General features: G+C 38.1%; 1 protein-coding gene across 1 annotated transcript in view; it reads right to left on the bottom strand.

The window, feature by feature from the left end:
• The window catches only part of LOC125240526 (inositol polyphosphate-4-phosphatase type I A-like), a 105,265-nt gene that overhangs the window by 8,351 nt on the left and 81,448 nt on the right, over positions 1-15,466 (bottom strand). The window contains exons 12-16 of the mRNA XM_048148418.1: positions 15,172-15,268; positions 13,165-13,306; positions 10,013-10,185; positions 6,287-6,495; positions 5,033-5,126 (exon numbers count right to left, since the gene is read on the bottom strand). Of these exons, the coding sequence (XP_048004375.1) occupies positions 5,033-5,126; positions 6,287-6,495; positions 10,013-10,185; positions 13,165-13,306; positions 15,172-15,268 (715 nt within the window). The remainder of the gene's footprint in view (positions 1-5,032; positions 5,127-6,286; positions 6,496-10,012; positions 10,186-13,164; positions 13,307-15,171; positions 15,269-15,466) is intronic.

Below are 15,466 nucleotides of genomic sequence, written 5' to 3'. Positions count from 1 at the left end.
AATATAATAATCCCCTATTTCATATTTTAAGTACTTATTTTAATTTAAAATAAAACACAAACATTTTAAATTTGGTCATTTCAATGCAGGATCTTTATGCAGTTTGCGCAAACATGATGAGTTCTTAGTGGCAGTTGAGCAACACAAACCTGATATTATTGCTATTAATGAAACCTGGTTGCAAGCAGGACAGGAGGGTCGTGCGCCGGCTGTGCCTGGGTATAGGCTGCGCCATTCTCCTCGCACGCTCGGGACGAGAAAGGGTGGTGGTGGAGTTGGTTTTTATATTAAAAGTCATTTAAATGCGCGTACCTTTGAATACCCTACTCATCCAGACGTGGAGCAAATGTGGTTTAAAATAAAATTAAATAGAAAAACATTTATGATAGGCACAGCCTACCGTCCACCCTGGCTTAGTTTGGATATTTTTTTGGACGCGCTTAGTGAAACAATCGTGTCGTTTTCACAGTATGACCATATTATTCTGAGCGGTGATTTTAACGTTAATATGCTGGACGCTAATGACTGTAAGACCAAGCGGCTTCAACAATTTTTGGCGTGTAACGATTTACTAAATTATATTACTGAGCCAACGCATTTCACGGAGCACAGTTCAACTCTGATCGATTTAATTTGTTCTAATGCTGCGATTATGAGTGCCGAGGTTGACCACATTGAAGAACTTGGTGGCCACGCTTTGGCATTCGTTAACGTAAACATGAAAACACTCAAACCCGTCCCAAGAATCTCACTAAATAGACGGCTAAATGAAGTTAATATGGAACATTTTAATCATCACTTAAGCCAATTACAATGGCAAAATATCGCATGTCAGAAGTCCGTTGATAACAAGGTAGATTTATTTAACACTTATGTATTGGACATTTTTGATATTTTTGCTCCAATTAAGAAAATAATCATAAAAGAAACAGCTAAACCATGGCTTACTAAGAACGTTCGTTACATGATGAGTCTTCGAAACAAGGCACATAAAAAATATAAAAAAAGCAAGCTGGACTTAGATAGAGATAATTATAAATCATTAAAACATCTAGTGGAGACTACTTTATATTTTGAGCAAAAAGCCTATTTTGAGCAGCATATAAATAACAATAGGCTAGTTTCCTATACTTAAAATAAAATATTTTATGCAGTGCACGAAATAAAGCACCACATAATTAGAAGAAAAATATGGACAGTAGTTATTTTTAAACACAATTTCTATTTAATAAGTCAAAGAGAAAGATATAAAGTAAATGAATTGACCGTGACGTCACTCCTCAGTATTTCATAGTAATTCCATATTAGCAAATCGTTTTGACAGTTCATAAAAAGAAGCTGATTTGACTAGTAGGAAACTAGCCTATTTGAAGAATCCAAAAACTCTTTGGAAAAATTTAAAAGAAAACGTAATTCCTAATGACAAGAATAAATCTAGCTTGCCTCAGATATTTAACGATCCAAACGTTATAAATGACAACTTTTTGAAAGTTCCAGGCGGTGACATGGTTGATACTGTCACTTTAGCGTACTTTGATACCCTTCGATACGGATCTTTTACTTTTAGTTTCCATACCGTTGATGACTCGTTTGTAACTAAATTGTTACTTAATACCAAATCTAACGCCATGGGGTATGATAGGATTACATTCGACATGATATTGATGACACTTCCACTTACGTTACCAATTATAACGGACTTAATAAACACATCCTTATTGACAGCCGAGGTGCCTCTGGTCTGGAAGACTGCCATAGTTTGCCCAATCCCAAAAGTAAACGACCCAAGGGATCTAAAAGATTTGCGTCCTATTAGTATCTTACCTTACCTGTCGAAAATTATGGAGAAAGTAGTGTACGATCAAGTGTCAAAATATTTAGAATCTAATAATATTCTACCTGAAAACCAGTCAGGCTTTAGGAAGAAACGAGGCACCTCCACAGCCCTCCTTGACGTTATTGATGAGGTCCTTGCAGCGCAAGATATGCGAAAGGGTACGATAATGGTATTATTAGATTTCTCGAGGGCATTTGATTGTATCAACATTTCGTTTCTACTTTCGAAATTACGTTATTATGGTTTTGATGATCATTCAGTGCGCTGGTTCGAAAGTTACTTCAAAGATCGTAAGCAAATCGTTAAATTGACAGGTGGGGATGGTTCTTGTTTGACATCTCATCCATGTGCAGTGAATAGAGGCGTCCCTCAGGGATCCATTCTGGGGCCCCTCTTGTTTATTCTTTATAGCAGTGACATCATAAATTGTGTAAAGCATTGTAGATACCATCTATATGCTGATGATTTACAAATATTTTTGTCTTTCCACCCTGGCGATACTATCTCGGCTGTAGATAAGGTAAACGATGACTTGAAACGTTTATCCGAATGGTCTTCTTCCAATTGCCTCGTATTGAATCCAACAAAGTCTAAATATATGGTGCTTGGGTCTCAAAAACAGGTAAAGGCTATTATTAGTAATGACCCAATCATACTAGTTAATGACGTAAGAGTTGATCGTGTCGATGAAGCAAGAAATCTAGGACTTTTGTTTGACACTAATCTGCGCTTCGAAAATCACGTAGTGGAAACTGTACGAAACTGTTTATATCACAGAACTTTATTTAGATAGAAGAAACAAGTTCATCTATTTGTATAGGGGCTGAGCGTGTCAAATTTTGTACTGAAGTTGTTTCTTGCCTGTAATTTTAAATATGTCTCAGGCTCTTGATTGTTCATAATTTTTGTGTTGTTGCAATTGAATATCACGTAACGAGGCATTTTTTATGTTTTGATTGACTTCAACTTACAAAAATTGACGCCAGAAAGCTGCAAGCTGCGATTAAAGACGGACAACTCAGTGGATTTCACTGAGTTCATTTGACACGCTAAGTAGATACGTTTGCTTGATCTATGGTATATATGACATCTGTGGTTTATATCGTTTGAAGCTTTTATATAACATCCGTAACTTTCTCAGCGTCGACCTTCGACTGAGACTCTGTGAATCATTAGTGTTATCTAAAATTAATTATTGTCTCACAGCATATGGCTCATGCCTTTTGGCCCGTTCACAGCGTCTCATTCAAAGAGTACAAAATGCTTGCGCTAGATATTGCTTCAAAATACCACCTAGGACACACATAACGCCATATTTAAATAACTCGGATATGTTAAAAATGGCTGCTCGACAAGAACTTATGTTTGCATGCTTGCTATTCGATACCGTCCAAACGAAACAGCCCTCGTATCTCTTTAAAAAACTTGTATGGCACTCTAACACCCACCATCAACCTCGATCGTCAAGAGCGGCCGTACTACGGGTACCCAGACACAGTTCTGCTGCTTTTAGGGGGAGTTTTCGGTACCGTGCAAGTAAATGCTGGAACAATATTCCTCCACCCATTCGTCGTTTAAGAACCAAACTAAATTTCAAGCATAAGTATCGATTACACCTTTTAAAGGAGCAAAAAGAAAAAGGCTGAAACTCCTCTTTCTTTTTAAATGTATATATATATTTCTTCGTTTTGGTTGCATTGCGTACTTCTGCCACTATGTTTTTAAAATACAAATAACACTATTGAAAAATTTATATATTTGCTGCGACTGTCATACAGATACATACACATAGAGACTTGCTCACACTAACACAACATGTACACAGACACTTACATGAACGTACTTATAATAAAGCGTTGCACAAACTTTTAAAAAAGGTTCTGGCAGAATATCAGCGATGTGGCTTGCCATGGGCTTGCCGCATCATCATGCTGAGCCAGCGCCAATTCTCTGTCACGACACATGGTCGTATCATTATTAGTTTAGATTTTTTAGAATAGATTGTTTTTTTCTTAATTTTAAGTTGCATGTACTTAATTGTTTTGTAATTTAAACCATGTATGTTGTGGAAATGAATAAAGTTTTTATCTATCTATCTAATTTATCGCCACTCGTTTCGAACTTCCTTTTTTACGCACTTGTATCGTAATGTACTATTACCTATAAGTGGAATGAAAGAGAATCACTTTTGCACTATTTTGCCTTCACCGAAGTAGCGTGCGAAAAGTTTTCCTTCGATTTTTTACAGAAACGTGTCATGTACAGTGAGCTGCAAAGTGCATGGTGAATAAATCAATGAATTAAATAAAAATAAAAAATAAATATTGGGGGACACCTTACACAGATCAACTTAGCCCCAAACTAAGCAAAGCTTGCCCTATGGGTGCTAAGCGACGATATACATACTTAAATAAATAAATATACATACTTATATACATAGAAAACATCCATGACTCAGGAACAATAATCTGTGCTCATCACACAAATAAATGCCCTTACCGGGATTCGAACCTGGGACCGCGGCTCAGCAGGCAGGGTCACTACCGACTGAGCCAGACCGGTCGCCAATTCAATTCATTCATAATTTCACCATGCAATTTTGCAGCTTACTGTACATACGTGTACATGACAGATACGAACGAACCTTTCCGTAAAATACGAAGGAAACGATTTTCGCACTACGTCTGTATGAGCAGTTCCCGTCAACTTTGTACATAGCCACGTCAGCAAACTTAATTGATCCTATTTTGTTACCAACATTTAGTAATATACTCTACTACTATATCGACTTTCGTAACATATATACAGGACTAGCTTTTGCCAAAAAAGTAGCCTGTGTCACTTTCCATCCCATCAACTATCTTCACTTAAAAAATCACGTCAATTGGTGGCTCCATTTTGCCGTGAAAGACGGACAAACAAACAGACACAACTTTCCCATTAATAATATTAGTATGGATAATTGTTGTAATTAAGAAAATATAGATATTATAGAACCTTAATGACGAAATAAAACTTACTAAAATCTGAATTCATCAAAAATATCTTGGTAACAAATTAGGAATAATAAAAACAAATTTAACTTTTTCCTTAATTTTTGTACAAACTTTTCGAGAACTGCTGGTATTATTTACCACCGAAATCTGAACTTTTGCATGATTACAGTATTCTAATGACCAACATTGGAAATCTTACCTCCTTGTTCGTAAATTTGGTGTATAAGGAGTTTGAGATCGGTATGTGCACGACTAGGGAGCCCCGCGTTCCCGACACGTGAGGCAGAACGTTGCTGCAATACAAAAATTAAAAAAATATTTTTGAGTATTGAGTATTGATACTCAATCACAAAATCACGACATAGTTCAAAAAAATCGCTTCCCTGTATGTCCCTAGTATAAATTGCTTACAAAGTGGATCGAATATATAGAAAATTACTGTCAAAGTAAAATGTGTAGTCACAACGCATAGACTGCCATCTCTCGACCAGGCTTAAAACTTTTGAACCCCACTATTACCACTTGGCCCATATTTTTAACTTGATATGTGTTTAAATCGTCAAATATTAATATTAGCGCCATCTAGACGAGAATCATCCGAAGGTGTAGCGCTATCTTGACGACCGCACATTTTTCTTGATGGTGCGGTAAGTTTTTTAGACCATCTGTCAATACGGATTAAAATGTCTTTGATATAAACACTATCTCACTTGTGGTCGCTCTTGGTCAGCGTAATCTACACGACTAGACGTCTGCATTCGCCCCGCACAGCCACGAAACTAGGCTTGCAGTCACTGTAGTCTGCTGTAGGGGTGACTATGAACACTAACTCACCTGTGGTCGGTCTTGGTGAGTGTGAACTGCACGACTAGACGTCCTCATTCGCCCCGCACAGCCACGACACTAAGCTTGTAGTCACTGTAGTCTGCTGTAGGGGTGACTATGAACACTAACTCACCTGTGGTCGGTCTTGGTGAGTGTGAACTGCACGACTAGACGTCCTCATTCGCCCCGCACAGCCACGACACTAGGCTTGTAGTCACTGTAGTCTGCTGTAGGGGTGACTATGAACACTAACTCACCTGTGGTCGGTCTTGGTGAGTGTGAACTGCACGACTAGACGTCCTCATTCGCCCCGCACAGCCACGACACTAAGCGTGTAGTCACTGTAGTCTGCTGTAGGGGTGACTATGAACACTAACTCACCTGTGGTCGGTCTTGGTGAGTGTGAACTGCACGACTAGACGTCCTCATTCGCCCGCACAGCCACGAAACTAGGCTTGCAGTCACTGTAGTCTGCTGTAGGGGTGACTATGAACACTAACTCACCTGTGGTCGGTCTTGGTGAGTGTGAACTGCACGACTAGACGTCCTCATTCGCCCCGCACAGCCACGACACTAGGCTTGTAGACACAGTAGTCTGCTGTAGGGGTGACTATGAACACTAACTCACCTGTGGTCGGTCTTGGTGAGTGTGAACTGCACGGTGTGCAAGTCCTCGACCGCGACGGCCATGTCGCCCCACATGGCGCGCTCGGCCGCGTACAGGCTGAGCAGCCCCTCGAACCCGCACAGCGGGCCCAGCCCTGATGACAGGAGGGTGACTATGTGCGCATTCGCCCCGCACAGCCACGATACTAGGCCCGTTGTTACTGTTGTCAACTGTAAGTATAGATTAATCTGTTATCATGGATAAAGTAGTGTTAGAACACTAATAAAAAAAGTGAACAAGACTTAAAATTACTTTTTATCAATCTGTCCACAAAAGTGACGCTACCCCACAGATGTCATATATACCATAGATCAAGCAAACGTATCTACTTAGCGTGTCAAATGAACTCAGTGAAATCCACTGAGTTGTCCGTCTTTACTCGCTGCTTGCAGCTTTCGGGCGTCAATTTTTGTAAGTTGAAGTCAACCAAAACATAAAAAATGCCTCGTTACGTGATATTCAATTGCAACAACACAAAAATTATAAACAATCAAGAGCCTGAGACATATTTAAAAAACCGGCCAAGAGCGCGTCGGGCCACGCTCAGTGTAGGGTTCCGTAGTTTTCCGTATTTTTCTCAAAAACTACTATACCTATCAAGTTCAAAACAATTTTCCTAGAAAGTCTTTATAAAGTTCTACTTTTGTGATTTTTTTCATATTTTTTAAACATGTGGTTCAAAAGTTAGAGGGGGGGGGGACGCACTTTTTTTTCCTTTAGGAGCGATTATTTCCGAAAATATAAATATTATCAAAAAAACCGGCCAAGTGCGAGTCGGACTCGCGCACCGAGGGTTCCGTACAAACCTGCAAGGTTTACAAAGTTCGTTCATTACGACAATCGAGTCATAACTATGGTATTTTTATTACAAAATGAAATTCATAACATTACAATGGGGAAAGATGGAGGAGCATAAATTTAAGACAAAGATCTAAGTATTTGATATGAATTTCAACTTGATAGCTCTACGCGTTCATGAGGAAAAAAGTAATAAGTTTATAATTATTAAAAACCCTAAAAATATATTGGGTTGGTAAGAAAGTAATGAGCGATCGATTGAATTCCACATAAAATTTTTGAGAGAGTTCTAGAATCTTCTATGGTCGAAAGTATATAAAGGGCGAGTCGCACAGTTTCTCGTCAGTCATTCACTAGCTGTCGCCGAGCTAATATAAGGAAGAAAATGCACGAATCAAAAGTGCATGTAAGGCATTGCTTACTATATGAATTTCAGTCTGGCCATTCAGCCGCCGAAGCAGTGCGTAATATATGTCAGCGTGTTGCTCCTGAAGTTGTGTCTGAGGCCACGGCGAAACGATGGTTCCAGCGGTTTCGTAGTGGCGACTTTTCATTATCAGATCAACCTAAGTCTGGTCGACCGGTGAAGATTGATGTAGCCAAATTAAAAACCTTAATTGAAGGAGATCCGAGGCTAACGAGTCGTACTGTTGCTACCGAGTTAGGCTGCTCTCATGTCACCATAGAAACACATTTACACGAGTTGGGAAAAAACTACAAATACAGTGTTTGGATACCGCACGAACTTGATAGAGATCAACTAAACCGCCGTGCCGATATCTGCATACAACTTCTGTCTTTTCGCCGCACATTCAACTGGTTGGACCATCTTATCACTGGAGATGAAAAATGGGTCTTATATATAAATCACACACGCAAACGTCAGTGGCTAGCTCCAAACGAAAAAGGAATAGAGGCACCAAAAACAGAGCCTCACCCGAAAAAAGTTATGCTGTCCGTTTGGTGGGATATTCATGGTATTATTCACTGGGAACTCCTACCAAGTGGAATGACTGTTACCGCATCAGTATACTGTAATCAGCTTGAAAATTTAAACCAAAAAATCTGTCAGAATCGTCCACAGCATGCTAAAGTTTTTTTCTTACACGACAATGCTCGCCCACACATTGCAAAAGTGACTCGGCTAAAGCTATTGTAGCTAGGTTGGAAAGTGATACCTCATCCACCGTACTCTCCAGACTTGGCACCTACGGATTACGCATTGTTCAGATCGCTAAGCAATGCCTTGAATGAAAAAAAGTTCGATGATCAAGCCCATCTACGACAGTACATAGCTGAGTTTTTTAAATCTAAACCTAAGAACTTCTTCGCCGATGCTATTCATTCTTTACCAGAACGATGGAGACAAGTAGTAGATAACGAAGGCCGTTATATTTTTGATAAATGATTAAAATAATAAATTAAATAAAAATTACAATATTGGTTATGATTCGCTCATTACTTTCTTACCAACCCAATATATTTTGTAATGTAACTAAAAATTTAAGGTTTTCGGAATTTTTCCTTTATGTGTGCTATAAAACGTTGCTTCATGCCAAATTTCAAGATTCTAGGTCGACTGGAAGTACCCTTTAGGTTTTGATTCCCTTGCGAGTACTTGCGAGTTTCAAAATATGCAGCTTAAATTGCTGTTTCTTTTGATTGCGTTGACATAGAAGTTTGATTTTGTTACAGCTTAAAGGTATTATAGACCTGAGTATTTGGTATGAATTTCAATTTAATACCTCTACGCGTTTATGAGGAAATGGGTAGTAAGGTTAAAATTATTAAAAAAAAATATATTATGTGATGTAACTAAAAATTTATGGTTTTCGTAATTTTTCCTTTATCTATGCTATAAGACGTTGCTTCGTACCAAATTTCAAGATTCTGAGTTCACGGGAAGCACCCTGTAGGTTTTGATTCCCTTGCAAGTGTCGAAAATTTGCGGCATAAACGGCTGTATCTTTTGATTGCGTTGGCTTAGAAGTTTGATTTTTTCACAGCTTCAAGGGACAGTAGACTTGAGTAATTGATATAAATTTCAGCTTCATACCTCCACGCGTTCCTGAGAAAAAGGGTCTTGACAGACGGACGGACGGACGGACAGACGGACAACAAAGTGATCCTATAAGGGTTCCGTTTTTTCCTTTTGAGGTACGGAACCCTAAAAACGATCTTAGCAAACCCTTATTCATTTTTAAATACCTGTCCAACAATATATCACACGTTAGGGTTGGAATGAAAAAAAATTTCAGCCCCCACTTTACATGTAGGGGGGGTACCCTAATAAAACATTTTTTTCCATTTTTTATTTTTGCACTTTGTCGGCGTGATTCATATACATATTGGTACCAAATTTCAGCTTTCTAGTGCTAACGGTTACTGAGATTATCCGCGGACGGACGGACAGACGGACGGACGGACGGACGGACGGACGGACGGACGGACGGACAGACATGGCGAAACTATAAGGGTTCCTAGTTGACTACGGAACCCTAATTACAGGCAAGAATCAACTTCAGTACAAAATTTGACACGCTCGGCCTCTATACAAATATATGAATTTGTTTCTTCTATCTAAATTAAGTTCTGTGCGCTACCCAAATTTGCTAACAACCGAAAACAAAGCTACATAATAAAAACAAACATATACTACCTCTGTTTTTGGGGCAATCGTGTAAAAATAACTGAGTAAAAGGTAATAAGGACCACAATTTGACAACTAATGATGTATCCTCTTACATTTACGTAGTTTTGCAGAGTAGACGCAGCACGAATTTAATCAAAAAGCGCCACCGTCAATCTACTAAATGAACATTCCGCCCACCAAATTGACATAAGCGAACATTCCGCCCACCAAAATTATCAAAACGCAGGAATACTGACCGCCTGACTGAAGCACTTGTCCCTCCTGGCCTGCAGATGGGCGTGGTCGCGCGTCCACTGCGCGGGCTCGCAGCGTAACCGCAGCGCGGCGTGCGCGACGCTCGCGCGGGACGCTAGTGCGCGCGCCCCTGTTAGAACACGGGCGGCGTGCGTCTCTAGAAGCTCAAGGGAGGCTGTAACAATAATCAATAGCTTTACTTTTTATACTATATTCTAATGTTTATTCTTTAAGTAGAGCCTTCTTATAGGAAAACAACATACAAAGAAACGGGCTTGTTTACAAGTCAATAAAGCAAAGAGGATCGACTATACTCGTACAATAGAGAATAGGGATGACGGCTACATAAAAAATGGCATTCTGTTTAGTCCGTCAGTTGACTCAGTTGGGTCGTAAAAATTCTGAACACATATTTTTCGCTTTTTCTAATTAATTAATAATTAATATATAATTAATATATAATTAATAATAAATAATTAATAATTAATAAACTGCGACTTAAATATATTCCTAGTAAAATAATTCATGACGATAGTTTTCCTAAGTGGTATTCGCCCGCACTAAAAAAAGCGATCAAAGAGAAAGCTAAATATTTTAAAAAATTTCGTATATATGGCAATATATCAGATCAAATCTCTTTTAATTTTCAACGGGACAGGGTCAAAAAACTTGAACAGTCATGCTTTACTTCCTATGTTCGCAAGCTCGAAAGCAACATCGTTAAAAACCCCAAGCAGTTCTGGTCCTACATTAAGTCACGTTCTAGCTCACATGGTATACCAAATTGTTTAAAGTACGAAGATAGATTAGTTAACACAGCCCAAGATATATGTGAAGCTTTCTCTAACTATTTCTATACAACATTTTCAGCACCTAGTACCGACCAAGTGGTCACATCCGTGGTTAGTCCATATTCACACATATGTAATGTAGAGGTTAATTCGGATGCTATTGTTAAGTTACTATTAAAATTGGATCCGTCCAAATCGGCTGGACCTGATGACATGCCAGCTCAATTTTTGATTAACTGTGCGGATGCTATTGTAAAACCCATATCTCTCCTGTTTAAGCGCTCGTTCACTGATTGCCACGTCCCCTCGATTTGGAAATCAGCCTATATTACACCCGTTCATAAGAAGGGTTCAAAAACTGAAGTAACTAATTATAGGCCAATTTCTAAACTTTGTATACTTGCTAAAGTACTTGAAAAGCTAGTTTATTCGCAAGTATATGAGGCAATTAAGAATTATTTTAGTCCTTTTCAACATGGTTTTTTGAGATGTAAGTCTACCGTTTCAAATTTGATACTCCTTAATGATTATGTAACTACGGCCATGTCTGAGGGTAGTCAAGTCGATGTAGTGTACACCGACTACAGCAAAGCATTTGATAGGATTGACCATAAATTACTAATTTTTAAATTAAATAATATGGGTATTCATGGGGATCTATTGCGATGGTTCACATCTTATATTGATAATAGGTCGCAAGCTGTTGTCATTAACAACTATATGTCAGGCTGGGTAAGTGTTCCCAGTGGCGTTCCTCAAGGATCGTTGTTGGGCCCTTTGCTTTTTAATATATTTGTTAATGACATCAGTGACTGCTTCCAGTCTGCCAAGTTGCTATGCTTTGCTGACGATATGAAGATTTTTACCAAAGTTAGCTCAGTACATGATTCTACCCTTTTACAAAATGATCTTACACGACTTGTCGCATATTGTCAAATTAATAAACTAGAATTAAATGTTTCCAAATGCTTTGCTTTAACTTTCACTAGACAACGCAATATAATCCCGACTACATATAAGCTTAATAACCATGAGCTTGAAACTCTATCATGTATGAGGGACTTGGGAGTCATCCATGATTCTAAGCTTCTATTTGATAGTCACATAGACAATATAGTAACTAGTGCTACTAAGACATTAGGGTTTATTATGCGTAGTTGCCAACATTTTACTCAAATTAAAACTATGAAAGTCCTTTATTGTACATATGTCAGAAGCAAACTGGAATATGCGTCTCAAATTTGGAACCCTTCTTATAATATATACATTAACAGAATAGAACGTATACAGAAAAAGTTTGTTAAATATCTCTGCTTTAAACTAAACACCGTTTATAATTCATCAAATTATGAAAATATTTGCAAAAAACATCACCTTATTCCATTATATAAACGTCGTCATATTGCTGATATTTCCTTTTTACTTAGCATTTCAAATGGCAATATTGATTGTCCCGAATTGCTCGCTAAGCTTTCCTTCAATACACCATCTAGATCGAAAAGATACTTCCCTCCCTTATCAATCCCACTTACTTCACGTAACTATAGGAAAAATAGCTTTCTATTACGAGCTGGTAAAAGCTTAAATGAATTATCGAGGAAGCGTGATATTGACGTTTTTAATAGCAACATAACTACCATAAGACGGATCTTGACAGACGAGTTACTTAAGTGAGCAAGCCACGAGCGACAACATGTTATATAGATTGTTAATGTTGAATACTATATCGGTATAACTTGTTAATGTACTTATATATTAGTTTAGTTCTAAGTTTTGCTTTTCCAAGACATGTAATAATCATTACGTGTTAGTGAGATACACGTACATAGTTAGTAATTTAGTACTAGCCACCATTTGTTTGATAACCTGTTACTACTGGTGGGAACCTATAATTGGCTGTTTGTTACTAGGGTTATATTATCTATCCTGAATTGTAAGCTGTTGGTTCTCCAAATAATAAATAATAAATAATAATAAATAATAAATAAATGAAAAAATACATAGATATAGAGCATCAAAGTTCCGGAGTGGGGGCTTGTGACGTCACTTCTAAGTAAAAATTGTACCTAGGCGTGACGTCATGCGAAACTTCAACCCACTGTACTGTCGTCAAAAAAAAATACGAAAAAAATACGTAAGAAAAAATACGTGTCAAAAATTCTTTGATAATCTAATTGACGGACTAATTAGTGTGTAGTCATTTTGACAATTTGGCCCATATCCTTGACTAGATTATGTGTTAAAATTGGCAAATATTAATACTAGTGCCATCTAGCCGATAATCACCGGAAGGCGAAGTACCATTTCTTATGGTTCCGAGGTACAATTTTTGTCGACTTTATCTGTCTCTCTATTTGACTCACCTCTGGACTCCGCGGCGTCGGCGGCAGTCGAGCCGTAGGCCTCCGTCGCCTGCTGCAGCTCGGCGGCCAAGTGTTGCAGACAGGACAGGTTGCTCTCTTTCGTTGCGGAGTCTGTTTGACCCGAATCTGGGCTTTGGGAGCTCTAAAAATATACAAAATTAGTCGTAACGAATAACGATAAATATGGCATTGTGAAAGAAAGAGTGATTTTTTTAATGTTTGTGTTAGGCAAAAAAATGCGCGGCTTCTTACATGTACAGGGTGTATTTTAATAGCAAGTCAGTGAAAGCATTAAAAAGTATGTGATTCTGAATTGTAAGCTGTTGGTTCTCCAAATAAAATAAAAAAAAATCATACAAATTGTATAGGAAACGTTTTCTCGATTTGTGGATTTTCTAGCCGGGTTTTTTAGCTTTTGATCCTTGATAGGAATGGAATCGATTGGTGTCAAAAGAAAAGTGAAAAATGAGCTTTTTTCTCACACCCTGTAAGTATGTTTTTTTTTCCAAAATCTGTAATCGCCAAATTTCATAAATTATAAATCAAAGGAAGGTCTCCTAAAACAGTTTCCGGGAGCAGCTCTCACTGACCCGCTATCAAAATACACGCTGTATCTTAGTATGGTTAGGAGTAGTAGTGTGAGTGTGGCGTGTCACAATAGGCTACTTGACGCTTTATTAAAGTCTGTCTGTCTTATATGATTAAGTAATCTTCTAGAATTTCATATCCATATCCACATCCTGTATTAATCATCTGATCAGCTTTGTCTCATCATAATATTGGATGTCATCAGATCTCTAAATCCAGAATAGGGCCAAGTTTAGCTTCAAATCTTGAATCCGACACTAAGAAACTACTATATGTACATATAAAAGCATATAATAAAACTCGCGAAAAGCTATATCGACTTTAATATTAGTTATTACATATGAAGCAACTAATTAAGGAAATTTGCCGAGGCAGCTATTTCTCAATAAGTTTGAGCAATTGCATCACATAAAAATAATATATTATTCAAGCAGGCATATTACAATGCGCTTATGAACGTCAAACACCCTCACTTGGTAGGTATTCCACTAATTCGCATGAAGCGCTTTGCTTTTTCTTTTCTTATACGCTCTGCCAAGGAGTGGAAATCCTTGCCGGCGTTTATATTTCACAGCAACTTTCAAATCAAGGGTGATCCTTCTGGGTGAGTTCCAATAAAGATTTCAGCCAAAGAAAACGCACTTATGAGACCGTCAAGAAAGGTGTCCCATGTTATCACTAAATTTCCGAGTTCAGCTTCCATCTTTATTACATCAATTTGATCAAAGTTCAAAAATCTGTAATTGCTTAAGAATATTTCATTCGCAAAGCTGACTTCATAAAATCGCATCGCTAAACTTAAAAAAGAAAGTCGCTTTGGCCTCAAATTCAATTTGATAATTTGTATTATTTGCATAGCATTTTTGCAATTAACAGGGAACAAAGTTTTGATACACAATATCGTATTTCTAAAGTAAACATGTACATTTGGTGTAACCGGGTTAAGAATTTTACCACCCCCTTTCTTCCCGTGGGTGTCGTAGAAGTAGACTGTAGGATATGGGTTAAATTGTGGCGAAGGCGAGAGGCTGGCAACTTGACATTGCAATGTTACAATTTCGTTTTGTTTCAACCCCTTAATAGCCGAGAGTGGCACTGAAACTTGAGTAGTTTCATGTGCTCCGGGAAATACAGTCATGATTATATGTGTGTGTTTAGTGTCTGTCACACGATTCAATCGATGCCTATTACCAGACCTAACACTCTATCAAGTAGGTATAATTGTAGATATACAATTAAATACACATAAAATTCGCTCGCTCAGCCTTGCCTGTTATTTATGTAAGTTAACATTATGTAAATAAAACTTAGCAATAAGCATGCCAATAATTACATGACTTACACGTCATTTTATTTATCAAGTATAAAACGAAATTCATTTATTGTATGTATGTATGTAATTAGGTGTTATTTACTTACCGTTTTTCTTCCCGTACTGAGATCCAAGCTCTTGTAAGGAAGCTCGACGCTCCCAAACTCGTGTTTGGCGTCCAGCGACCGACACTGCTCGTTCAACCTGTAGTTAAATAAATCCATCCAAACATTGGCTAATATGGACAAGACATTTTTTTTAATACTACGTCGGTGGCAAATAAGCATACGGTCCGCCTGATGGAAAGCGGTCACCGGATTAACCTATGGACGCCTGCAACTCAAAGAGTGTCACATGCGCGTTGCTACCCCATTAGAAACTTGTACATTCCCTTTTGCTGTG

The sequence above is a fragment of the Leguminivora glycinivorella genome, chromosome Z (genome assembly GCF_023078275.1).
Source record: "Leguminivora glycinivorella isolate SPB_JAAS2020 chromosome Z, LegGlyc_1.1, whole genome shotgun sequence".
Taxonomy (NCBI): Eukaryota; Metazoa; Arthropoda; class Insecta; order Lepidoptera; family Tortricidae; genus Leguminivora; species Leguminivora glycinivorella.
Note: the sequence above shows the minus strand (reverse complement) of the source record. Positions and strands in the feature narration are given on the sequence as shown.